The sequence below is a fragment of the Dendropsophus ebraccatus genome, chromosome 6 (genome assembly GCF_027789765.1).
Source record: "Dendropsophus ebraccatus isolate aDenEbr1 chromosome 6, aDenEbr1.pat, whole genome shotgun sequence".
NCBI lineage: Eukaryota > Metazoa > Chordata > Amphibia > Anura > Hylidae > Dendropsophus > Dendropsophus ebraccatus.
In genome coordinates, this window is record NC_091459.1 from 103,044,267 (window position 1) to 103,070,566 (window position 26,300).

Consider the following 26,300-nt stretch of genomic DNA (forward strand, 5'->3'; position numbering starts at 1 on the left):
AAGCACTCCTAAAATAAGACACCAGCCTTAAAGCGAATGTCAGGAACATTTTCTTTAAGTGTTGCACATGAACGGTGTCGGTGGAGGGAAGCCGGTGCCATAGTGCTTCTATTTTATTTTATTTTTTTAAATGCGCCGGTCTATTGCCAATCACAGGCCCGGGCTGAAGTTCTGAAATTTAAAATCAATGTGCAGGCAGGGTGTGTGTGGGGGGACATAATAAAGAACCTATACTTACCTGTCCCAGTGCCCTTGCAGCGCCACATCACCAGTCTCCGATATCATTGTCTCTCCTTTTTTTTGGTACATCATGACTTAATGGGAAAAGGTGGGAAATCACCCGCTCAGCCAGTGAGTGACTGCAATGGTGTCCCACTACAGTCACTGACTGGCTGAGTGGGGCATCCATCAGCCGAGTCATGACATAGAAGGGGGAAGTGCTGCGGGGCACAGGGATCAGTAAGCATACGTTCTTTATTATGTTTCCCCCACCCTATGCCCCTACTGACTATTTTTTATATCCCTAAACTTCTCATTTAAAGCAATGTATTAGCAAAGTTGGCATCAGTCTCTGGTGTACCCCTTTAAATGTCACCTCAAAAATCAGTTTGAGCCTAACTAGAGCAAAATAATATTTGATGAGAACTCAGTTTTATACCTGGGTTTGGTTTACAGTTGGCATCAATGAATGCAAAGGGATGATAATAAACCGATCTGTAAGAAACAATTGAGAAAGTTATACAGGATGGTATTTTCGGTTAGAGCATGGGTCTACAAACTGCGGCCCTCCAGCTGTTGCAAAACTATATTTCCCATCATGCCTGGACAGCTAAATCCAAAGCTTTAGCTGTCCAGGCATGATGGGAGTTGTAGTATCGCAACAGCTGGTGGGCCGCAGTTTGGAGACCCATGGGTTAGAGCATGAACACTAAATATATACTTACCTGACTTAAACATGACCTGCGCCATCAGTAAGTCATGTAGTGTGCTAATATTATCCCAGCCTGGAAGGAAAACCAAGATCGCTCCATCCTGGAACACACAAATATGACAGGAGGTTTTAATGAAAGCTCTTCTTGGCATAGTTGCTTCATGCAGGTACACATTTTCCCTTACTTGTCTGAAAATTCACAACGCAGCACCTACTCCTTACTGCAAACACCTTGAAATAGTACAAGTAAATGTACACTAGATTAAAAAGGGTTGGAATGTGCTGCGGGATGTTTTACAGTACATTAATATAGCTAGCATGTGGATAAACAATAGGGTTACTGATGCACTGGCTTTTTTAATGTGCATTGCAAGTAGAAATGGTAGAAACAGCAGCAGCACAGGAAGAAAGGAAATACACTAAGCACTGAACTTGCTGCGATGACAGGGAAGCTGTGATTTACCTTTCAGGCACACAGCACTAGCTAAACCTCCCCATTTCCTGTGTTTCATCCTGGTCTCTGTCACTAGAGACAGGCAGCGAAAAGAGGATTTTTTTTGTACTCATCGTAAAATCCCTTTCTTGTGGATTCATTGGGGGACACAGCTCCCACCCTGTTTGAGGTTGTGCTCCCGGGGCTTGTTCTGTTCTTGGGGTTTTCGTTTCCGGGACCAGCCTGTTTTTTTGCCTGTTTTTGTTACTACTTTCTACTGCTTGTGACTAAACTGAGTTAGCCTGGTGCCTGTAGGAGGGGTATAGCCTGCCAGGCGGAGTCACTTCTTCTGTCTAGTGTCGCCTCCTAGTGGCAGTAGCCTATACCCACTGGTGCTGTGTCCCCCAATGAATCCACAAGAAAGGGATTTTACGATGAGTACAAAAAAAATCCTCTTTTCGCTGCCTGTCTCTAGTGACAGAGACCAGGATGAAACACAGGAAATGGGGAGGTTTAGCTAGTGCTGTGTGCCTGAAAGGTAAATCACAGCTTCCCTGTCATCGCAGCAAATTCATTGGGGGACACAGTACCAGTGGGTATAGGCTACTGCCACTAGGAGGCGACACTAGACAGAAGAAGTGACTCCGCCTGGCAGGCTATACCCCTCCTACAGGCACCAGGCTAACTCAGTTTAGTCACAAGCAGTAGAAAGTAGTAACAAAAACAGGCAAAAAAACAGGCTGGTCCCGGAAACGAAAACCCCAAGAACAGAACAAGCCCCGGGAGCACAACCTCAAACAGGGTGGGAGCTGTGTCCCCCAATGAAGCCACAAGAAAGGGATTTTACGGTGAGTACAAAAAAAAATCCTTTTTTCTTGTGCCTGTCATTGGGGGACACAGCACCAGTGGGACGTACAAAAGCAGTTCCAGAGGGTGGGGAAAGAAGATTACAATCCCCATGCGGCCTGCCTAACGCACGGCTACCTGCAGAACCTTGCGGCCCAGACTGGCGTCAGAGGAAGCCAGGATATGGACCTGATAAAACTTTGAAAAAGTGTGAACTGAAGACCAGGTGGCGGCCTTGCAGACCTGGGACACTGAGGCCTGATGACGAACCGCCCAAGAGGCCCCCACAGCTCGAGTAGAATGAGCGGTGACCCGAAAAGGAGGAGCCCTGCCACGAACGCGGTAGGCCTCTGCGATGGCTGCCCTGATCCAACGCCCAATGGTGGTCTTGGAAGCCGCCAGCCCCTTGCGCGGAACCGACGGGACCACGAACAAGGAATCCGAGCGGCGGAAGGAAGCAGTGACGGACAAGTAGATCCGTATGGCCCGGACAAGGTCCAAACAATGCAGGGACCGTTCCCTAGGATGGGAGGGCGCAGGGCAAAAAGAGGGGAGAATGATGTCCTCCTGAAGGTGGAATGCAGACACGACCTTCGGCAGGAAAGAAGGAAGAGGACGAAGCACCACCTTGTCCTTGTGAAGGACCAGATAAGGGGAGCGACAAGAGAGCGCTGCCAGTTCAGACACCCTACGGATGGAGGTAATCGCCACCAGGAAGGCGACTTTCCAAGAAAGGAAACAAAGAGACACCTCCCGAAGAGGCTCAAAGGGAGGACCTTGTAGAACCTCTAGGACTAAATTAAGGTCCCAGGGCTCTAAAGGCTGACGAAAAGGAGCGGCCAAATGGACCACCCCCTGAAGAAAGGTCTTCATCTGGGGGCGGAAAGCGAGAGCCCGCTGAAAAAGAACAGACAGGGCGAAAACCTGCGAACGCAAGGTGGAATGACTGAGGCCTTTATCCAGCCCGGATTGTAAAAAGGAAAGAATCTTGGGCGTGGAACACACCAAGGGGTGAAAATTATTCTATTCGCACCAAGAAAAGAAGGGTTTCCACATGCGATGGTAGATCCGAGCTGACTGAGGCTTACGGGCCTTAAGCATGGTTTGGATGACCGGTCCTGAGAACCCACGAAACCTCAACACCGCGGCTTCAACAGCCACGCCGTTAAACTCAGCTGAGGTAAATTGGGGTGGAATATTGGCCCTTGTGAAAGGAGGTCGGCCCGCAGGGGAAGGCGCCAGGGGGCGTCGGCCAGGAGGTGCACTACGTCGGCGTACCAGGACCGGCACGGCCAGTCTGGAGCGACAAGAATGGCGGGAACGCCGAGTGCCTTGATGCGCTTCAGGACTCGTGGGAGAATGGGCAAAAGGAGGAAAGGCGTAAACCAGGGAGAACTGCTCCCAAGAAACACCTCGGGATGTAGAGCCCATTCGCCCTGATCCAGTCTTTCGCGGCTGAGGTAGTCCGCCACCCAATTGTCCACCCCGGGAATGTGGACTGCCGAGAGAGCTGGAACAAACCGCTCCGCCCAATGGAGAATGCGAGCGGCCTCGGTCATGACAGAGCGGCTCCTGGTGCCGCCTTGACGGTTCAGATAAGCAACGGCGGTGACGTTGTCGGTCTGAACACGGACCGGGTAACCCCTCAGGAGATCGGACCACTGAGACAGGGCGAGAAAGATGGCCCGGAGCTCCAGGATATTGATGTGAAGCCGAGCCTCCATCGGCGACCAAGAGCCCTGAGCTGTGTGGCTCCCGAAGACAGCCCCCCACCCGGACAGGCTGGCATCCGTAGAGACGACCAGCCAATTGAGGGGGAGGAACGAGCGGCCGAGGAGGACCACCGGAGACGTCAACCACCAAAGAAGCTCCACCGGAGACGTCAACCACCAAAGAAGCTCCCTGCGAACAGCAGGGGACAGGAGGATCTTCTTGTGGAGAGACAGAGGGGACCTGTCCCACTGAGACAGAATCGCTTGCTGCAGAGGGTGCGAATGAAACTGAGCAAAGGGGATCGCCTCGAGAGAGACCATCTTGCCCAGGACTCGCATGCAAAGGCGAATCGAACAGGGGGCGCCTGAGCGGAGCAGAGAGACTGCCGAGCGCAGGGAGGCAACTTTTTTGGGAGGAAGGAGGACGCGTGTCGTCTCGGTGTTGAATAGCATCCCGAGAAACTCCATAGAGCGGCAGGGAAGTAGGGAAGATTTCGGTAATTGATCACCCAACCGATATTGGTCAAGAGATCGAGTTAGATCTGGAGGCTGGACAAAGTGTCCTGCTTGGAGCGGCCCTTTACCAAGAGGTCGTCCAGGTATGGCAGGACAGCCACCCCCTTTGACCGAAGCAGAGCCATCAAAAGGTGCAAGGATCTTGGTAAAGACCCGAGGCGAGCCCGAAGGGCAGGGCAACGAACTGGAAATGTCCAGAACCGACGGCGAAACATAGGAAACGTTGATGACTGGCTGCGATGGGAACATGCAGATAGGCGTCGCGGATGTCTATAGATGCAAGAAATTTGTCCTGCTCTAGAGACGCGACCACCGACCGCCAGGATTCCATGCGGAACCGCCGAAGGCGAACAAACCTGTTCAGCCGTTTCAAATCCAGGATAGGACGGACCGAGCCGTCCTTTTTGGGGACTGTGAACAGATTGGAATAGAATCCCTGGAAGTGCTCGGAGGGAGGAACTGGGACCACAACTCCTTGAGCTAGGAGATTCTGAACCGCTCGGAAAGCCATGCCGAAGAGCGTGGGAGATTTGATGGAAAAAAGCGAGGAGGTGGAATGCACACGAACTCTATTTTGTACCCTGAGGACACCACCTCCCGGGCCCACACATCGGACACATGGGCGAGCCAAATCTCCTTGAAGGAGAGCAGACGACCCCCTACTTGAGGGAGAGACCCGAGTGGGGAAGGACCCTCAGGAAGAAGACTTGGGTGCAGGACCCTTAGAAGGGTGAGAACGGGGCTGCCAGGAGGGGCGGGGTTTGAAGGAGGGCTTCCTAGAAGGAGCTGGAGGCGTATCCTTAGCCGGGCGACGACGTGCCGAAGGCTCAAAGGAGCGGAAACGGCTGGAACGCCTGGGAGGCTGAGGGCGCCGGGATCTGTTTTGAGGAAGCAAGGAGCTCTTCCCCCCCGTAGCGTCCGAGATTATTTTATCCAGCCGCTCCCCAAAAAGTCTGTTTCCTGCAAAGGGAAGAGAAGTCAGAGCCTTCTTGGAGGCGGCGTCAGCTGACCAGCATTTTAACCAGACAGAGCGTCGGATGGCTACAGAGTTTGCCAGGGCCCGCGCAGACAAACGAGCAGCTTCCTGAGAAGCGTCGCACAAGTATTTGGACGCATGTAGAATCTGTGAGGCCAGAGACAGGAGATCCTCACGCGGGGTGTCCAGGGAGAGGTCATGGACTAACTGCCTGGCCCAAGAGGAACAAGCCTTGCTGACCCAGGATGCAGCAAAGGTAGGACGTAGGGCCGAACCAGCTGCAACAAAGACAGACTTCGAAAAAGCGTCGATTTTCTTGTCCACCGGGTCAGTGAGTGAATCACCATTTGCCAGAGGCAGAGTAGTTGACTTGGAAAGTCGAGAAAGCGGAGGATCCACAGATGGGGGCACTGTCCATGTAGTGACCAGGTCAGGGGAGAAGGGAAACAAAGCCTCGGCACGCTTAGAGGATGGAATCCGCCGGTCAGGGTGATTCCACTCCTTGGCTAGGAGATCCTCAAAATCCTTATGGCTGGGAAAAACCAATGGCTGTCGCTTATGGCGACGGAAGGAAACCTCACTCTTGGAGGTAGAAGAGGACTCTTCCTCAATATGTAAGGTGTCTCGCACTGCACGAATCAAGGCTTGCACTGCAGAGGCCAGCTGATCCTCCCTGTCAGACTCTGAAGCAGAGTCAGAGGGGTCCCCCGAGGTGGCGGAGAGACAGAGAGTCTAGGTCTCTTATCAGACCGTCCTCTGGAAGGGGAGTCAGGAGATACCCTGGAGGGTCCTGCTGCTGGAGGCGCCTGGGAGGGCAACCGCTCAATGGCATGGATCATGACCTGCGACAGCTTAGAGAGGTCACCGATCGCCTGGGACAGGGATCTAGCCCACTCAGGACAGGCTACATCAGAACCTGGAGGGGGGGCCTCCTGGGAAGTGGCACCAGGGTTAAGGCATAGCAGGCAGAGGGAACCAGGCTGACCACAGGGGAATTTCTTATTGCAACGAGCACACGCAAAGTGTGTCGCCACAGCCGCGGGAGCGAGCTGCCTAGGGGGGTCATCCCGGGGACCAGACATGGTAGCTAGGGCTGTTACCCTGGGGAGTGGAGGGGGGGAATATCACCCACTGGGTGAGCCTACCAGACCCTGGAGCTGCTGCCGCACTGGATGCTGGAGCTGCTGCCGCACTGGATGCTGGAGCTGCTGCCGCACTGGATGCTGGAGCTGCTGCCGCACTGGATGCTGGAGCTGGAGCTGCACTGGATGTTGGAGCTGAGGCACGCTGGAACTGCTGCACTGGAAGCTGTAGCTGGTGCACGCTGGAATAGCTGCACTGGATGCTAGACTGCTGCTGTGCACAGGGAGCTGAGGCTGCTGTACTGGCAGACAGTGATAACAGCAGGTGGCCACGAGCTGAAGCTGCTGCCGGCAAGAGGAGGAGGAAGGGAGGGGGCACAGGAAGAAAAGGTGGGGGCTACAGAGTAGCCAATAGGAAGGGCTGTGGCGGGAAGAGCCGAAAAACGTACGGGCGCCCCGCCCCCAGTGACGTCACTAGCGTGCGCCGACACGGCCTAGCTTAAATAGCACGGCCTAAATTTGTGGGGCAGGCCGGCGGCAGTGAGACGGCGGCGCGGAGCGCCAAAAAACGCGACCGCCGGAGGCAAAAGGAGGAGAGAGGAGCCCAGCAACCCCCCAGCTGTCCCCATTGAAGCCGCTGCGAGCTGCAGTGGCTCCGTGGGAACGAAGAGGTGGGCATCAGCCCAGCTAGGAGGGTCATGAGAAGGGGGAGCAGGAGGCAAGCTGTCCAGCTAGGACAGGGGATAGGGGAGGGAGGGCTGTGCTGCAGGGAAGTGTGCGCTGTGGCAATGGGGACTAGGGAGAGCAGGGAAGAGGCTACTGGTTGCCCTAGCCAGGATGACCCCCCCCCCCCCCAGGACAGGACTACTCACCTGTCCGGCGTCTTCGGGTGCTCGCAGGGTCACCCCCTCGGTAACCTCGCACCTGGGTGGGGTACCGGCATCCTGCCGCAGGGAGCTGGCAAAGGGGGACGGGTGACCGGCGCATGGGAAGTGAAAACTTCCAGTGCACCCTCAGGGGGAGGCTACGTCTGGTGTGGCAGCCCACGCCGACGGTCCCCCTGATAACCTAGAAAAGAAGAAAAAGAAATAAAACAAAAATAATAAAGAGGTGCGTGGCACCTGTGTCTACCTCCTACGCACACTAGACTAAAACCGAGTTAGCCTGGTGCCTGTAGGAGGGGTATAGCCTGCCAGGCGGAGTCACTTCTTCCTTTGTCTAGTGTCGCCTCCTAGTGGCAGTAGCCTATACCCACTGGTGCTGTGTCCCCCAATGACAGGCACAAAAAAAGTAGATTGGGAAACATCTAGGAGGCCAAAATTTCCCAGCTTTTTCTCTGAGGTAAGGAGTCATTTTTGATAAATCAGATGATTTATATCAGATCATAAATCAGATGATAAATCAGATCATATAGGTTACCACACAAAGGGAAAATAGTTAAAACAACTGTGAAAGTTTAAAATAATATTGTCTCACTGCACATGACTCAGTATAGTAACTTCTATGTTAATTATGTTAAATACAAGAGGGCTGTGGCAAAGATCTAGCCCATATACTCTTGGCATGGCAAACATAACAAGCCATGCAATATGACATGTTCTTCACAGTGAAGCAGTTACCACTAAGTTTCCAGTGTTCTGACTGCTATAAAGACATGTTAGGAAATCAAATGAGAAAACACTAAATAAAAAAAATGTGCAGAGATTCACTTTTGTAAACCAAACAAAGAACTCACCTCTCCCTTTAAAACAATATGTCTGATGAGCTCTACAATCAATTCGAGGTTAATCTTTTCATCATCTATATATTGTATGGCACGTATCGTACTTTCAGAATACCTACAGGAATTAAAAAAAATAATAATCATTCGGTTAAATGGCACAAAGTATATAAAGTTTAAATACACTTAAAATTAAAAAAAATATATATATATATTTAGTACATTTTCTTGTGCATCTGTTACAGATGATAAAAAAAAACCTACACAAACTGGATAACCACACAATGTAAAAACACAAACATGGAAAAAAAAACTGCAGAATTTTACTCCTGGTTGTTAACTCAGTTGAAGACACATGCACTTACTTTCCTTGAAGTCGTCGTAAATATTCTGGGAAACGTTCTCTATAGATTTCTTCTTTTTCAGCCTTCTCTGGGCGAGTTGTACGTCCTTGCATAAACCGCCTATTAGAGTACGGTCTGCAATCACTATCATTGGGGGAAAATCTAATAAAATACAAGAAAACAATGCAGCTTTATAAGGTATGAATGTAAGTACGTATGTACTCTATGCCAGTCCAGCAGATTTACATCCTTCGTTGTCAACAGTAAATAGCATAGGTGAATTCCATTTCTTTTCTGGAGAGTTAGGATCTCTGGTCTTTTTAATCATGTCTCATTCTGGTATTACTGTCCCCATAACAGCCTCTACTCGCTGATCACATTATAATCTTCATTTAACTTATTCATTGGCACATTTAGAAACACGAGGAAGAGGCAATTGTACCTACTAGTCCAGTCTTGGAGAATCCTTGTGTGTTTCTACCTAAAGGAAACATTCTTTTCCATTGACTTACACATTAAACAAAAATGACGGGATTTACTGGTAAATATAGAAACATAGACATAGACATAATCAGAACATAGACCATTAAATATACCTATATACTGAACACATTCACTTCATACTTACTTTACCATTTCAAGTACATCCTCCAAGAGATACTCTTTAACAGGAAATGTTAATCCGGGGATATGCAGCATAGGACAGTTGTCTGTATAGAAAATGGTTATAAGCATTATTTTACAGTGTTTTTTATTCGGTAAGAAATCTGTATCCATAGGAGATTATATGAAATTCACAGCAAGTGTGAGATATCTTCAAGATTAAGAACTGCTAAAAAAGAAAAAAAAAAAAAAAACTGCTAAAAAAAAAAAAAAAAAAAAAAAAAAGAAGACCCACAAAAGTAAAAAAAAAAAAAAAAGCCCAGCAGGAGGGGTGCGGGTACTTAATAAATAACGTATACTTACCAGTCACTGTAGCGCCACACCGGGTCTCACTGACGTCTGCCAGCTGTCATCCTCTTCTGTAATATGGGTATATCATGTACCCGGCTCCTCCAGCTGCAATATCACGGCACATGAAATTGGAGCTGGAGGAGCTGCAGGAGGCCGGTGGCTGTCACAGAGAACCAGAAGCGGCATGAGGATAGGTAAGTATACTTTGTTTTTAATGTTCCTGCACCCACCTGCCTTCCCGATTTTTTTTTTCTTTTTTTACTTCATGGGACTTCTCCTTAACACTTATCAATGACAAGTGTCCTTAAAGTGTTACTGTCAATTGATGTAACTTTTGACATAAACTCAAATATATTGACTTCACCAGGTCTCACTCCTGAAAGCCACTGCGTTTCCCAGATACAACCTGGAGAGTGAATGGCAGTACGCTACACTTCCAAGCTGGCAAAGAAACCCGACTGATTTATGGCATAGCCTCTAACTATGCAAACAAGTAGGATTGATTGACAGCTTGGCTCCAGCTGTGTTTCAACACTCATGATTAGTGAACATACTAGTGAAAAGTCTAGTAAAAAGTGTGAAATAAAAAAGGAGGATGAAATAAAAAGATGCAGATAATATAAGGTCAATCAGGAAGCGCTGCTAGAAACAGTAAATCCCCTTCTATACTGAGGACAAGGACCTCTTCAGGTGCAGTAATAATGGAATGGAGCCGACCTCCATACATACTGGATTGAAGTGCAGAGACAGGACATGTGCATGGGGTGTCTGGACCCCCTGCTGGAATTTTACCATGCTTAATCCTATGTTGCCATTCAAGATAAACCCCTGCCATAGGTGCTTGATAATTTATTTTCATTTCCCAATTGAAAAAAAAAAACACATTGTGAATGCACGTGTACAGGATACAGACTGAGAAACATAGTCATAGCTGGTAAAGTGATACAAACAGTGAACTAACCAAAGTAATTGGAAAACTTCACAGCATTTAGAGTGGCGCTCATCAATATGACTTTCAGTTCCGGCCGACACTTCAGAACATCCTTCACTATTGCCATGAGAATATCAGATTGCAAGTTCCTCTCGTGGACTTCATCTATCACAATGTGGCTAATGCTAGTCAACTGTCTGAAAGGAGGGAAAAAAAGTTTCTGGAGAGTGCATAAAGGTGTTGTCACCCAGTATACAGTTTCTAACAAAAGTATAATATCTGCTCCATGACTTATACTGTGAGCCTTCTCTGCGGCCCTTGCTCAGAATAATCATGCCGTACCATCCCTACTTGGTCCCGGTCTCTAGATACAGATTGATGGCTTCTCCATCCAAACATGGCTGACTGTAGAGGACATACCCGTCACTGTGCCTCCTCTACTGCCCTTACACTCCTTTAAGCGCAGAGTACAGCTATAGAGTGACATGTATCATCACCTGTTCTTCAACAGACAGCCACGTATGGACGAGCAGTGGTGGAGTGGCATAATTACTGTGAATGAGGCCACAGAAAAGGCTCCTAATATAGGTATGGAATCAGGAATACCTTTGAGAGGGAAAAAAAAAATCCTTTTAGGTGAATCAAGATTATCCATTAGAATCCATACACAACCAGATCTACTTACTGGTCTGACTGAAGCCACTGGAGGACTATGCCCGTTGTACAGTACAAAATAGAGCCTTGTTTCCGTGGCAACTGACTTAACAAAAAACAGGGAAAAATAAAGAAGAATTACAAAATGTAAAAAGGCACTGAATTATAAAGCAACATATGCGATACGACAGAGTGTATGCAAGGCAATGTCCACATTTCTTTCTTATACATGTCAGACATATACACTAGAAGTATTCCCCAAAGCTATCCCCATATCCTTGTGTCCCTGTACAACCAGTGTATGCCAAAATATCCTTACTGCATGCACTGGGTCGGTATATGTCAGCATACCATGTCCCTGCAAAAGACAGTGTACAATACTAAGCTTCCCTTTACCTATTGACAAAGGGGGGGAAAAGGACATGGTATGCAGTTTACAATCAAAGCATAGAAATTCGGATACAAATTGCAGCCTTCTTCAGAGGTATATGCATAATGGCATATCATAAATATTGATCAATGGGGCCCAGGTGTAAAGACCCCCACCAATCGCTTAAAATAGGCAGAAGCGCTCAGCAGAATCCTATGCCTCTTTATATCTCTCACCTTTCCTTTACATCACATACCTTTCAAGACGTATCTGGTAGCCAGTACTGCACCCCCTGCCGCACGGTTCAGCTCGCTCTGCAGCCACACGTTCTGCAACCTGTAAGACAAAAAATAGGAGTATAGGAGGCGGTCAGGCTGGATCACAAGCAGCACAGATGGTAAGTATACACTGCTGCTTGTGGTCCTTAAACTGACAGCACAGACATATAGTTTTCCAGGCTGCACGAACGATACAAAAATCATTTGTGCAGCCCTGGCCCCTCGATTTGACGTGCCGTGTAAAGGCACCGCAGACTAGCGCTGATCTTGCTGATGGGCGCTCATGTGTGGCCGCCACGGCTGACAAACTTTGTCAGAACTATGACTAAATGATCATTACAAGCCAGGTTAATCCAGCAGCAGATCCAGGGTATCTTCACTAAATTACCTTACCGAAATTGCACTGATTCTTCTGGGCTGCGTGCACACAATGTGACAAGCGGAGCCTTTTCCTTTGTTAATATAATCATCCAGAATAAACTGAGTGACTTGTGTAGTCTTCCCGCAGCCGGTCTCTCCACTGATGACTGTCACTTGGTTCCCCTGTACCATTCTTATTATCTCCTGAAAATCAAATATGGTAAGACAAAGATGGTAAGACCTCATTGTGTATTACAGGTTGATAACAGACCACTATGGGCCCATACCATATCTTCATGATATAGTATGATTTTATATGAAGGAACACAAAGGATAGTGGTCATGTCATGCTACGTTTTATCTTGATATTACAGGGTTATGCAGGATTAGAAGAAACAGCTACAGCTACTTTCTTTCAAAAACAGCACCACCCGTCCTTAGGTTGTGCGTGGTATTACAATTCAGCTCTATTCAATTCCATGCAACCAAGCTAAAAAAAAAACAAACAAAAAAAAAAAAAACACCCAGAGGTGCCATGTCCGGAAGAAAGTGGCCATGTTTTTCTAATGCTAGATCACCCCTTTAAGCGGTTGATCAGAATTTTCTATAATAAAGCCACCAAAAAAAGGGCAACATAAGTTATTCCTTACCTCTTTCATACTGTATGAAGGTAACTGTTCACGGAATCTCTGGTGGGGAAAAAAAAAAAAATTGAGACCTGTTACCTTATCAAGGATGGAACATGCTTATTAAATAAAGGTTCTCTTAAACTGATGATCAACTAAGTCCGAAGTATTTCTGTCACATTTCTGTTATAAGTCGTTTTTCCAAAATGGATTACAAGAAATACAATCTTTTAAGGTGGTAACTTCTCATTTAAAATATAACCCATTGTACTGTATAGGAGGATACCCTCTAAAATACCCTCCAAGAGACTTAAAAATGTTCATGGTTATTCTAGCCCTTCAGTAAGAAACATCAGCAGAACAGCAAGGAAGTAAAGCCTACACGCTAAGCATTGAGCTAGTGCTGACAAGCTAAATGTTGGGGAAGATTATTCTGCAGCACTGAGGACAAACAGCTGTGTGTACATTGGTATTTAAAGAAGGGACAGTTGGCCTGAGTATTATGGGTGGTCAGAGATAGGAGGGTAAGCCTTGATTTACCTTTTAGGAACAGTGCAGGCAGACTTGCTCGGCTAGCGGGTACACAGAGCAAGTTCTCCTGCAAATAGAACCTGCTAAACCTTATCCACTTACTGTGTTCTGCCCTGATGTAGCTGTTACTAGAGATGAATAAAGTGTCACTGTCATTAATTTTTTTTTTTTTTTTGCAGAAATCAATAGTACAGGCGACTTCAAAATAACTTTGTAATTAGGCTTCTTAGCTGAAAAATGCATTTTTTATCATGAAAAAGCAGTTTGAAGCTCTCCCCCCTGTCTTCATGGTTCTCTATGGAAAGGGGAGGGGTGGAGGGAGATGAGGCACCAAAACAGGACAACAAAGAGTTAATTTACAGCTACATCACCGGCTATCTCCTCTGAAGTCAGCACTGACCTCTTTGACCTCTGAACAGAGGCTTTCACACAGCTCCCACTGTGTAATCCTTTGTTCTCTGCTGCCAACTAATCTCCCTCCTCCCCCCTCCCCCTTCATAGAACAGTCAGGATCCGACTGATGTAAAACATTTGAGATTTCCTGATAATGAGCGGTGGATGACAGAAAGGAGAGGAGGGACCTGGGAAAAGTCTTTTAAAATGAAACAACAGTGACATTTTAAGCCAAACAACAGGCTGTGGACAACACACTGCAGGAAAGGAAGACATCTAGTGATGAAGAAGTGATTGACAAATATGTTAGAAACCACACTGGCTGTGATTAAGAGAAACAGTTTGAAACAACAGTGACCATTTATGTTACCAAATAGAGCCTTTTTTTCAGATAAGTGTAAATAGGCACCTGCATGTCACGGTATCTAGAATCCATCGTTTTACTCTGCAGTTCTTCTTTAAGCCGTCGATCTAAGGCTGCATTAACTCTATTTTCTCCATAACAGCATTCAGAAACATTCTCAGAGTTATCCACCCCCACATCATCATCATTATTATCATCATCATCCCAGGCATCTTTCACAAGGTCTTCTTCCAGTTTGATTTGAGGGGCAGCGCTATTTCTGAAATAAATTGAAATATTGTAATACTATTTAACCTTATGTAAAAATGGATGTCTTATAGCACATAACATGACGTATTAGGTTTATTGCAATTTTAGGATTTTACTTTCACCTATGCCCACAAGGGAGCAAATTTGAAGATGGCTCTATAGTTGAGACATGTTACATGAATAAAATCAAACAAACGTTGTGAATTTGATTTTGCCTAGTCAATAAAGCAACTAATACACCCGACTACTGCTTTATATGCCCCATGCACCTTTTAGCCTCGCCCCAGCAATGACCCACACCTTGAGTTTTTTCTCAAAAGTGCTCTCCGCCAGCTCCCCTGCTAAAGAAACACAGCTCCATCTCTCACCACTACTTTTACTACTAACTTTTAATGGTGAAAAGATGGGAGCAGGAGGAGATTACCCATCCTGCTGTTAATATAGACTACGAGACGAGAAGCATAATGGTATCTGAGGCTGCCTGCAAGTACAGTAAATAAAAACTTGTGTGCAGAGGTCAGGATTAGAATCCCATGAAGCATTGCTTTGCAGTGACCTGACCTTAAACTGCTGCAGCTTGTAAAAAAAATGTTATATAGGCTAGAAAATAGGGTTAAATGGGATCGCTACAAATCAGTGCTTTATCAGGTCCTTCCCTAATTACAGGCACCCTCAGATACCATTATACCGAACAATGGTGCCTGAAGCAGCCTGCAACTACATGTACAGGAGTCTGCAGACTGATGTGTGGAGGTCAGGTCATCAGGGAAGGGAAGATACGATTTGTTGTGACCTACTCCTAACCCTAACACAGGCAAAAACAAAAAGGCAGAATGCCTTATCGGGTAGTATGCTCAGGACCACGGTAAGGCAATAGGAGGAGTTTTTACTCACCGTAAACTCTCTTTCTCGTAGTCTTCATTGGGGGACACAGACACCATGGGTATAGGCTGCTGTCACTAGGAGGCTGACACTAAGAAAAATAAAGCAAGTCGGCCCCTCCCAGCAGGCTATACCCGCCCACTGGCACTGAGCTAATCCAGTAGTGAAAAGCAGTAGGAGGAGCCGAAGGAAAAAGGAAAAAAACAAAGTCCACACTCAAGGTCTGAAAACACAGGCCAAACGGCAACTACAACACAGACAAACAAGGGGTGGGTGCTGTGTCCCCCAATCAAGACTACGAGAAAGAGAGTTTACGGTGAGTAAAAACTCCTCCTTTCTCGGGCGTCTTATTGGGGGACACAGACACCATGGGACGTCCCAAAGCAGTCCCTTGGGAGGGAAAAAGCAGAGAAGAACTCAAGGGGAAGAAGCCACCGCTGCCTGCAAGACCATGCGGCCCAAGCTCGCATCAGCCGATGCAAAGGTGTCCACACGGTAAAATTTCGAGAAGGTATGCAGAGACTTCCAAGTGGCGGCCTTACACACCTGAAGGGCCGAAGCCCCATGCCGGATAGCCCAGGAAGCCCCAACCGACCGAGTAGAGTGAGCCGAGACTCCGAAAGGAGGCGCCCTCCCCTTACCACTGTAAGCTCGAGAGATAGCAGAACGAATCCAGCGGGCAAGGGTCGCCTTGGACGCTGCCGATCCCTTGCGAGGACCCTCAGGGAGGATGAAAAGAGAGTCAGAAGTGCGAAACGATTTCGTCCGCGCAAGGTAGATGCGCAAGGCGCGAACCACGTCCAAGTGGTGAAGCGCCCGCTCCCTCGGATGAGAGGGGGCGGGACAGAAGGAGGGGAGGATAATATCCTCATTGAGGTGAAAAGGCGACACGACCTTGGGCTGGAATGAGGCCACAGGCCGCAGCACCACCTTGTCCTGATGAAAGACCAGGAAGGGAGGGCGGCAAGAAAGAGCGGCCAACTCCGATACTCGCCGAATAGACGTGACGGCCACCAGGAAGACCACCTTGAAGGAGAGAATAGACAGGGGCACGTCCCTGAGGGGTTCAAATGGAGAAGACTGCAAAGCGTCCAAAACCAGGTTCAGGTCCCAGGAGGGAATTGGACGACGATAAGGGGGGGCAAGATGTGCCACCCCCTGAAGGAAGGTCTTCACCTGAGAGATCGAAGCCAAGGGTCTCTGGAAAAAAACAGAAAGCGCGGAAACCTGACCCTTAAGGGAACTAAGGGATAAGCCGGACTCCAGCCCTGCCTGGAGGAAGGCGAGGAGCCGGGCCACCGAAAAGGAAAGCGGGTGCGCCGCGCAGGCCTCACAATGACGGAGGTAGGCCTTCCAACAGCGATAGTAAATCCTGGCAGAAGACGACTTCCGCGCCCTGATCATTGTCCTGACGACCGCGTCCGAGAAGCCCCGGGATTTTAGAACCCAGGTTTCAACAGCCACGCCGTCAAACGAAGCGACGCGAAATGCGGGTGGCAGATCGGGCCTTGACTTAGAAGATCCGGACGGTCGGGCAGACGCCAGGGGGCGTCGACGGCGAGGTTCACTAGATCCGCGTACCAGGCGCGGCGGGGCCAGTCCGGGGCCACCAAGATGATTGGAACCCCTTCCGCCTTGATTTTCCTCAGGACCCGTGGAAGGAGCGGGAGGGGAGGGAAAATGTAAGGCATGCGGAACTGCCGCCAAGAAATCACCAGAGCGTCTGACGCCAGAGCCTGAGGGTCCCGCGTCCGACAGACAAACTTCGGCAGACGTCGGTTGATCCGGGATGCCATCAGATCCACGTCGGGCGTTCCCCATCTGAGACAGATCTGGGAGAACACCTCGGGGTGCAGAGTCCACTCCCCTGGATCCACACGTGCGCGACTCAGGTAGTCGGCCATCCAATTGTCCACCCCTGGGATGTGAACAGCCGACAGGGCCAGCACGTTTACCTCTGCCCAGGAGAGGATCAGCGCCACTTCCGTCATGGCGGCCCTGCTGCGGGTGCCGCCCTGATGATTCACGTACGCCACCGCAGTGGCATTGTCTGTCTGTACACAGACGGGGAGACCTCGGAGCTGCGACTGCCAGTGCAGGAGAGAGAGCCTGATGGCCCGTAGTTCGAGTATGTTTATAGGAAGCCGAGACTCCTGCGGCGACCAAGTCCCCTGCGCGGTGAGAGTGTGCCACACTCCTCCCCAGCCCTGCAGGCTGGCGTCGGTGGTTACGATCTGCCAGTGGATGGGGAGGAATGAGCGACCGATGGAGAGGCTCGGAGACTGGAGTCACCATTGGAGATCCCTCCGAAGACAAGCAGGGGGGCTGACCCGGCGATCCAGGGAAGGAAGAGACCTGTCCCACTGCGCCAGAAGGAAGAGCTGAAGGGGACGAGAGTGGAACTGCGCAAAAGGCACTGCCTCTATTGCGGCCACCATCCTCCCCAGAACCCTCATGCAGAATCGAATGGACACCGGGCGATGACTGCAAAGGGCTCGAACCCCGGAGCGAAGGGACGCCAGCTTGTCCTCCGGGAGAAAGACCCGAGCCTGAAGCGAGTCCAACCTCATCCCCAGAAACACAATGGACTGGGAGGGGGTCAAGGAGGACTTGGGTCGGTTGAGGAGCCACCCGAAACGAGAGAGTGTGTCCAACGTTATACGGAGGCTTTCCAAATTCTGGTCCCGGGACGGGGCTTTGACCAGAATGTCGTCCAAGTAGGGTGTTACTGAAATCCCTCGAGACCATAAAAGAGCCATGACAGCCGCCATGGTCTTCCTAAAAACACGAGGGGCCGTGGCCAGGCCGAAAGGTAGGGCCACGAACTGAAAGTGGTCCGATCCGATGGCGAAGCGAAGAAAACGCTGGTGGGGGGGAAAAAATCGGAATATGGAGATACGCGTCCTGGATGTCCACCGAGGAGAGGAACTCTCCCGGCTCCAGGGACGCGATGACAGAACGCAGAGACTCCATCCGAAAATGAGATAGCCGGACGTGGCGGTTCAGTCGCTTGAGGTCCAAGATTGGACGCACCGAGCCGTCCTTTTTCGGAACTACAAAAAGGTTTGAATAGAAACCGCGGAACCGTTGGGGGGAAGGAACGGGGACGACAACTCTCTTGTCGAGGAGAGACTGAAGGGCCTGGGAGAACCCGGCCGCCAGAGAGGGAGACCGAGGCAGGCGAGAAGGGAAGAAACGGTCGCGAGGAATGGAGGAAAACTCTATCTTGTAGCCCCGAGAAACCACGTCCCGCACCCAGGCGTCCTCGACATGGGAGAGCCAGGCCTCCTGGAAATACAGGAGACGGCCGCCCACCAGCGGGGAGTCGCACGGGGGGAAACCTTCAGGAGGAGGCGGTCTTGGGAGCGCCTGACTTGAAGGGGGGCCGGGAGGAGTTCGTCCTGGTTTGCCAGGAAGAACGGTTCCTGGAGAAACCAGTCCTCTTGTTTTGAGAGCCCGCGTTTTTAGTGGAGGGAGCAGGCGGGAGCGACCGAAAGGAGCGAAAGGAACCCGGCTTGCGTCGGGTATCCTGACGCCTCGGACGCTGCTGGGGAAGACTGGTACTCTTACCTCCGGTAGCGTCAGAAATAATTTCGTCCAAGCGTTTCCCAAAAAGACGGGAACCTGCAAAAGGAAGACTGGTAAGAGACCTCTTAGAGGCCGGGTCAGCCCGCCACTCACGGAGCCATAGGGATCGACGTATGGCCACGATATTAGCTGAAGCGAAGGCTGAGCTGGCTGCGGAGTCTAAGGAAGCCAAACAGATATACTGGGCCGCATCTTGTATCTGCTGAGTAAGGTCAGCCAGGTCATCAGGGGGCGCCCCAGAAAGAAGACCGTCCCTCAGTTGTTTAGCCCACACCGAGATCGCCTTGGAAACCCACGTGGAGGCAAAGGTGGGCAAAAGGGAGGATCCGGAGGCCTCGAAAGCCGACCTAGCCAAGGCTTCCACCCGTCTATCGGTGGAATCCTTGAAGGAAGCTACGTTGTCAAGAGGAAGCGTAGTGGCCTTAGTCAAACGGGAAACTGGAGGATCCACAGAAGGGGGGGAGGACCAGAGGGACACAAGGTCCTGCGAAAACGGATACAAGGTGTCCAAGCGTTTGGGCTTGGCAAACTTTTTATCCGGGGACTTCCAGTTCTTGGTGAGTAAAGCGTCAAATTCCTTGTGACTTGGAAAGGAGCTACGGACACGGAGGGCGCTCCTGTTGAAACAGACCTCCCCGGATGGAGGTGGGTCCGCTGAATCCTTCAACTGGAAGGTATCACGGATGGCGGCCACGAGGTTATCCACCGTGGCAGACATGTGAGAATCCTCTGGGTCAGAGGCGGAAGCCCCCTCAGAATCTGACTGGTCTTCAGGAGAATGAGACTGTCTAGCTGGGGAGATGTGGGCAGGAGCCAAACTCGACCTAGGGGAGCCTGAAGACGACCGGGAAGAGGCCGCCCGAGGGCGTTTACGGGAATGACTCCGACCGGAGCGACTGGTGGAAGGGAGAGGGCGAGCCTGAACTGCCGCGGAAGTGGATAGACGGTCGAGGGCAGCCGCGACCGACTGGGAAAGCTCAGCCATCTGAGAGACAGAACGACAGAGGGAACGCGCCCAAGCTGGAGCTGGCTCATCCGACTCCTGGGAAGGAGGGGGATCCTGTGCAAGGGACTGAGAAGAACAGGACTGCATGGAGCAAGCAGTGCAGAGTGGCTGAGAATGGCCAGAAGAAGATTTAGTGTTACAGGATGAACAGAAATAGTAAGTAACAGAAGAAGGAGGAGGTTGCTGACGGCGAGAGGAGTCAGACCTTGAATCAGACATAATGCAATATAAAAGGAAAAAAACACAAGTGTATCCTCCTAGGCAGACAGCTTAAGTAAAAAAGGTGTCGTGGTAGAAGGATTCCAGCAGAGTACCCGGAGACTGGGGAGGCTGACAGCCTGCAGGGGGAGAACAGATATCCAGTAAGCTGGCAGCAAGAAGACGGTAACATAAAGTAAAGAATCCCAGAGAGCTTACCCGGGAGAATCCGAAGCGTCCTGAAGATGAAGCAGGAGCAGGGACACGGCAGGAAGACCAGCAGAACGGCTGCAGAGCAGGACACAGTAACGGCGTGCAGACCGGAAGCCTGTATCCTGGAGCCGACGCGCGGGAATGTACTAGCGCGGCGTCCTCAGCGCAGTGACGTCACCGCGCCGGCCCGCGCGCGGGGAAGACAAACAGGCGCCGACGCGCGGAAATGTACTGGCGCGGCGTCCTCAGCGTAGTGACGTCACCGCGCTGGCCCGCGCGCGGGAAATTCAAACAGGCGCCTGAACCGGAATGGCGCCGGGACCGCAGTGTAGCGTACGCTGCCGGGAGAGCCCAGTAAGCTGCCGCTCGGGACCAGAGGGACACCGGTATCCTCCGACACCAGGCCCAGGGTGGAGGAGCGGCCAGGAGAGGCAGGCCCTGCGCGCTACAGCCGGCGGAAGAGTCGGGCGCGCGCCGGGGCCGAGAACGGAGGCCGCGCGCCGGGGCAGCGGCAAGCACGAGCGCACACAGGAGCGAAGGGGACGCGCAGAACGCCCGGGCAGGTCCGAGACCAGAAACTCACCATCCGATGTCTTCTGGTCTTCTGCCGGCACTGTGCCACGCTGAACGCTCAACTCTGGGAGGCTGAGTGTGCAGGGGCTGGCGGAGCAAGGTCCGCAATGAGGAGACAGACAGCTGAGCAGGTCTGTGTCCTGGGCGCTGAGTCCGGCCGTAGGTGACCTAGGGTAGACAGTCCCTCTATATTTAGGGTCTGTTCCCTGGTCACTTGGGAATTGGGATCAGGGTGAGTCTAGATTACTCACCGTGCCCAACCTGTAAGGAAAAAAAAAAGGTTGTTAGTAACAGAAAAATAGCAGAGATGATCTGGAGAAACCAGACCTGCATCTGCCTCCTACTGACACTAAGCTAAACTGGATTAGCTCAGTGCCAGTGGGCGGGTATAGCCTGCTGGGAGGGGCCGACTTGCTTTATTTTTCTTAGTGTCAGCCTCCTAGTGACAGCAGCCTATACCCATGGTGTCTGTGTCCCCCAATAAGACGCCCGAGAAAATGTGACACCGATTGAAGGCTCACCTGATCAGGTTGTGTATAGCCAAACCCACTTCAGAATATATATGTGAGTAGAGTGAAGTATAGATACCAGCCACAACTTCACAGAAGTACATCCACGCATGGGGGGAATGTCAGGACAATCCAAACTTCAAAAACACATCAACCATAAGCGCAGGCTTTGTATCCAAAGGGGTAAATTTATTTAATAGTCCAATAATTATAAAAGCGTTTTCAAGGCACATGGCCTCTTCCTCAGATAAGAATGGACAAAAAGTTAGTATTGTGGGAGACCTAGCGTCCTGCACATACCTCCTTGCTACTGCAGATGGAGGTGTGTGCAGAACGCTAGGTCTCCCACACTACTAACTTTTTGTCCAATCGAGGCCGTGTGCCCTGAAAACGCGTTTATTATCATTGGACTATTAAATAAATTTACCCTTTGGCTACAAAACCTGCGTTTATGGTTGATGTGTTTTTGAAGTTTGGATTACTCCTAACCCTATCCCTTCGGTAGCACGTAAGCCCGTTCAGCGGCGATCTAACTCGTTTACTGAGCCTATTATATGGCTCGACTATCGTACAGTAAGGGCTATATATATCAATAGCGATGTCCGTGCAGTACTTGGCTGAGGGGCCTGTTACGTCAGCAGCTGCAGGAAGAAGCCAGGAAGATACCTGGGAGCAGACAGATGCTCTGTGAGGGTGGATAGGTATGTATGTGCTTTTTTCTTTACTTTACACAGTCATCAGCCGTTAATTTTAGGTCAGGACCAAAAGACACGATCAGCCGTTTATCATTGTCATCGGCTGATCGTTGTCTTTATTACACGGAGCGATATTAGGACTCCATGTAATAGGACCATAAGAGGCACAGAGTGTCAGACTGTTTCCTCACACAGCCTGCAACTAAAAGTTTAGACCTGTGTCTGCCCTTCCATGATCTCCGGACCACCACACTTGATAATAGTTAGGAAAGGTGGTGAAAGCAACTGTCTCACACTGCCATCAATAACAATAAAAGAGCACCTTTCATTCTCAGTAGCCCACCAGGACTCCTCCGAGCTCGGCTCCTGCTTTACATCTTTGCTTTGTGCTTGCACGGTGTTGAGAAGTCGTGTAATCCGCTGCTCTCTGGATTCATCCATCTGTACCACAGCTCTCTTAAAAAAACATAGGGTAATATATTATATTTTCTACAAATCCAGTCAAGTAGAATGTATCTTGTCTTGGCTGCAGCAGCACCTCTAAGTACAACCCCTACCTATTGGAAAATTTACAATATTACTATTATAATTAAAACTTCTACAACATAAGGCTCTGTGCATATGGAGCAAAAGTGGCGGGAATTCCACGGTGGAGAATGCTGCCAGCCTCCCTGTCATAATGACACTCTATGGGAGGCTTGCGCGCCTCCTCTCCCCGTGGTGAAGAATGAACAGGTTCATTTTTCAGCACAGAGAGAGAATTCCACCACTTTTGCTCCATGTGCACGGAGCCTAAGGGAGTTATTACAGGGGCTTTCAAAATAAAGAAAATAAGCCATACTCACCTGTCCCATTCTCCCAATGCTGCCATATCAATGGTGCCTGTTTCTTCCTGATTTTGATGACGTGGTTAGCCTGCAGTAACTATCTATAGCAATGGCCTCTCAGTCCAAGCTGTTTCATGCTCCAAATTACAATAACAATTTCTACTTAGCAGTCTAAACCAACACACTTAGGTGCCAAATCCACTTTCTTAGCAACAAATTGACATTTATATTTATGATTAACATTGTGGTATAGGAAGTGTGCAGTGTCCTGCCTCTTATGTCTTTCTTCATTTTCTGGTCAATTTTAAAGGAAACCTCCCCACACACAGGTCAGGTGGTATGGGTGTGCAGACTGGTCACACACAGGTCAGGTGGTATGGGTGTGCAGACTGGTCACACACGGGTCAGGTGGTATGGGTGTGCAGACTGGTCACACACGGGTCAGGTGGTATGGGTGTACAGACAGGTCACACACGGGTCAGGTGGTATGGGTGTGCAGACTGGTCACACAGGGGTCAGGTGGTATGGGTGTACAGACTGGTCAGGTGGTATGGGTGTACACTACAGACTGGTCACACACAGGTCAGGTGGTATGGGTGTACAGACTGGTCAGGTGGTATGGGTGTACAGACTGTTCACACACAGGTCAGGTGGTATGGGTGTACAGACAGGTCAGGTGGTATGGGTGTACAGACTGGTCACACACAGGTCAGGTGGTATGGGTGTACAGACAGGTCAGGTGGTATGGGTGTACACACAGGTCAGGTGGTATGGGTGTGCAGACTGGTCACACACGGGTCAGGTGGTATGGGTGTACAGACAGGTCAGGTGGTATGGGTGTACAGACTGGTCACACACAGGTCAGGTGGTATGGGTGTACAGACAGGTCAGGTGGTATGGGTGTACAGACAGGTCAGGTGGTATGGGTGTACAGACAGGTCAGGTGGTATGGGTGTACAGACTGGTCACACACAGGTCAGGTGGTATGGGTGTACAGACTGGTCACACACAGGTCAGGTGGTATGGGTGTACAGACAGGTCAGGTGGTATGGGTGTACACACAGGTCAGGTGGTATGGGTGTACAGACTGGTCAGGTGGTATGGGTGTACAGACTGGTCAGGTGGTATGGGTGTACAGACTGGTCAGGTGGTATGGGTGTACAGACTGGTCAGGTGGTATGGGTGTACACACAGGTCAGGTGGTATGGGTGTACACACAGGTCAGGTGGTATGGGTGTACACACAGGTCAGGTGGTATGGGTGTACACACAGGTCAGGTGGTATGGGTGTACACACAGGTCAGGTGGTATGGGTGTACACACAGGTCAGGTGGTATGGGTGTACACACAGGTCAGGTGGTATGGGTGTGCAGACTGGTCACACACGGGTCAGGTGGTATGGGTGTACAGACTGGTCACACACAGGTCAGGCGGTGCCCATCATGTAGGCTGGCCCTCCACTGCCGGCCTTACCTCCTGCCTCTCCTTGTCTTTGCTCTTCTGGCCCTGTCTCCGAGCATACCACAGTCCTATGGCCCGGCCTCTCAGGTGAGCTGGTGGTCTCTCTTTCGCACCTCCAGCAGCCTCCCTGGAAGAAGACCCTTCATGGTGGGAAGAAAACCCCCGGCCCCGTCCTCCCCGACCCCGGCCCCATCCCTTCCGCTGCTCGTAGCTCATGTTGCTGGGTGATGGTGCAGAAGAAAATAACAGCCGGGACCACCTCGGTCCAACAACCGGCACAGCTCCACGAGACTCAAAGCAGCCGAAGATTGGACTAGTGTGGCCACCGTACACAGCTGGAAAGCGCATGCGTAAACTCCGCATTACTGCCTAGCCATGAAGTCTATTATCGTGAGGTAGAGGCTAGTCGAGCTGCGCTAGGTAGATTTGACGTCACTGCGGTGGGCGGGGCATATTGGGGGAAGGAGCACGGTTTCCTAGGTTACTGTACGGAAACAGGAAGTAGCGGTGATGTTTGGTGCTGGAGTACGTGTGTGCTGGGGAACAGGCGCCTGCTGGGGGGCACAGGGAATAGATGTTATTGACATGGGGCTGTATGTTGGAGGTGGTTGAGGTTAAGAAAGGTATATATATATATGGCACTACATGACGAGGCTGAAGTTGGTTTCTTATTCGACAGTTTCTTATTCAGAGGATTTTTCTTTTTCCTGTTTTAGCTATTATTCGTACAGAAAATGAATAATATTCATACCCTACCGTAAGTGAGGGGCCCTGAGGGGACTGGTGATAAAAATGGCAAAAAAGACCCCACGGTTGGCATAAAAATGGGCATGAAAGTAAAACCACAAAATTATTATTTAAAAATAAAATTGACTTTGGGCCACTGATCTCACACTGATAATACACAGAGAGGGATGCCCCGCATCATACCCAAGAGAGTCCAGCCTGGCCCAAAGTGGTTCTGGGTATAAAAACTGGCATCAAAGTGGGCAGATTGGCATTTTTTCCTAATTTGAATAAGTAACAGCTGTTTTCAAAGGGTTAAATGAGTTTGGGCCACTGATCCCACACTGATAATACACAGAGAGGGATGCCCCGCATCACATCCAAGAGAGTCCAGCCTGGCCCAAAGTGGTTCTGGGTATAAAAACTGGCATCAAAGTGGGCACATAGCCATTTTTCATGATTTGAATAAGTAACAGCTATTTTCAAAGGGTTAAATGAGTTTGGGCCACTGATCTCACACTACATACACACAGATAGGCATGCCCCGCATCACATCCAAGAGAGTCCAGCCTGGCCCAAAGTGGTTCTGGGTATAAAAACTGGCATCAAAGTGGGCAGATGGGCATTTTTGTCCTATTTTGAATAAGTAACAGGTGTTATCAAAGGGTTAAATGACTTTGGGCCACTGATCTCACACTGATAATACACAGAGAGGGATGCCCCGCATCACAACCAAGAGAGTCCAGCCTGGCCCAAAGTGGTTCTGGGTATAAAAACTGGCATCAAAGTTGGCAGATTGGAATTTTTTCCTAATTTGAATAAGTAACAGCTATTTTCAAAGGGTTAAATGAGTTTGGGCCACTGATCTCACACTGATAATATACAGAGAGGCATCCCCCGCATCACATCCAACAGAGTCCAGCCTGGCCCAAAGTGGTTCTGGGTATAAAAACTGGCATCAAAGTGGGCACATAGGCATTTTTCATGATTTGAATAAGTAACAGCTATTTTCAAAGGGTTAAATGAGTTTGGGCCACTGATCTCACACTGATAATATACAGATAGGCATGCCCCGCATCACATTCAAGAGAGTCCAGCCTGGCCCAAAGTGGTTCTGGGTATAAAAACTGGCATCAAAGTGGGCACATAGCCATTTTTTTCCAAATTTGAATAAGTAACAGGTGTTTTCAAAGGGTTAAATCAGTTTGGGCCACTGATCTCACACTGATAATATACAGAGAGGCATCCCCCGCATCACATCCAAGAGAGTCCAGCCTGGCCCAAAGTGGTTCTGGGTATAAAAACTGGCATCAAAGTGGGCACATAGCCATTTTTTTCCAAATTTGAATAAGT

General features: G+C 49.9%; 1 protein-coding gene across 1 annotated transcript in view; it reads right to left on the reverse strand.

Moving 5' to 3' along the window:
- The window catches only part of DHX36 (DEAH-box helicase 36), a 39,081-nt gene extending 14,482 nt beyond the window's left edge, over window positions 1-24,599 (reverse strand). Inside the window, exons 1-13 of the mRNA XM_069975467.1 lie at window positions 24,234-24,599; window positions 22,257-22,390; window positions 14,067-14,280; window positions 12,758-12,796; window positions 12,141-12,311; window positions 11,726-11,805; window positions 11,131-11,205; window positions 10,476-10,642; window positions 9,189-9,270; window positions 8,582-8,722; window positions 8,232-8,334; window positions 945-1,032; window positions 659-714 (exon numbers count right to left, since the gene is read on the reverse strand). Coding sequence (XP_069831568.1) covers window positions 659-714; window positions 945-1,032; window positions 8,232-8,334; window positions 8,582-8,722; window positions 9,189-9,270; window positions 10,476-10,642; window positions 11,131-11,205; window positions 11,726-11,805; window positions 12,141-12,311; window positions 12,758-12,796; window positions 14,067-14,280; window positions 22,257-22,390; window positions 24,234-24,584 — 1,701 coding nt within the window. The 5' untranslated portion in view covers window positions 24,585-24,599. The remainder of the gene's footprint in view (window positions 1-658; window positions 715-944; window positions 1,033-8,231; window positions 8,335-8,581; window positions 8,723-9,188; window positions 9,271-10,475; window positions 10,643-11,130; window positions 11,206-11,725; window positions 11,806-12,140; window positions 12,312-12,757; window positions 12,797-14,066; window positions 14,281-22,256; window positions 22,391-24,233) is intronic.
- Window positions 24,600-26,300: the final 1,701 nt, after the last annotated feature.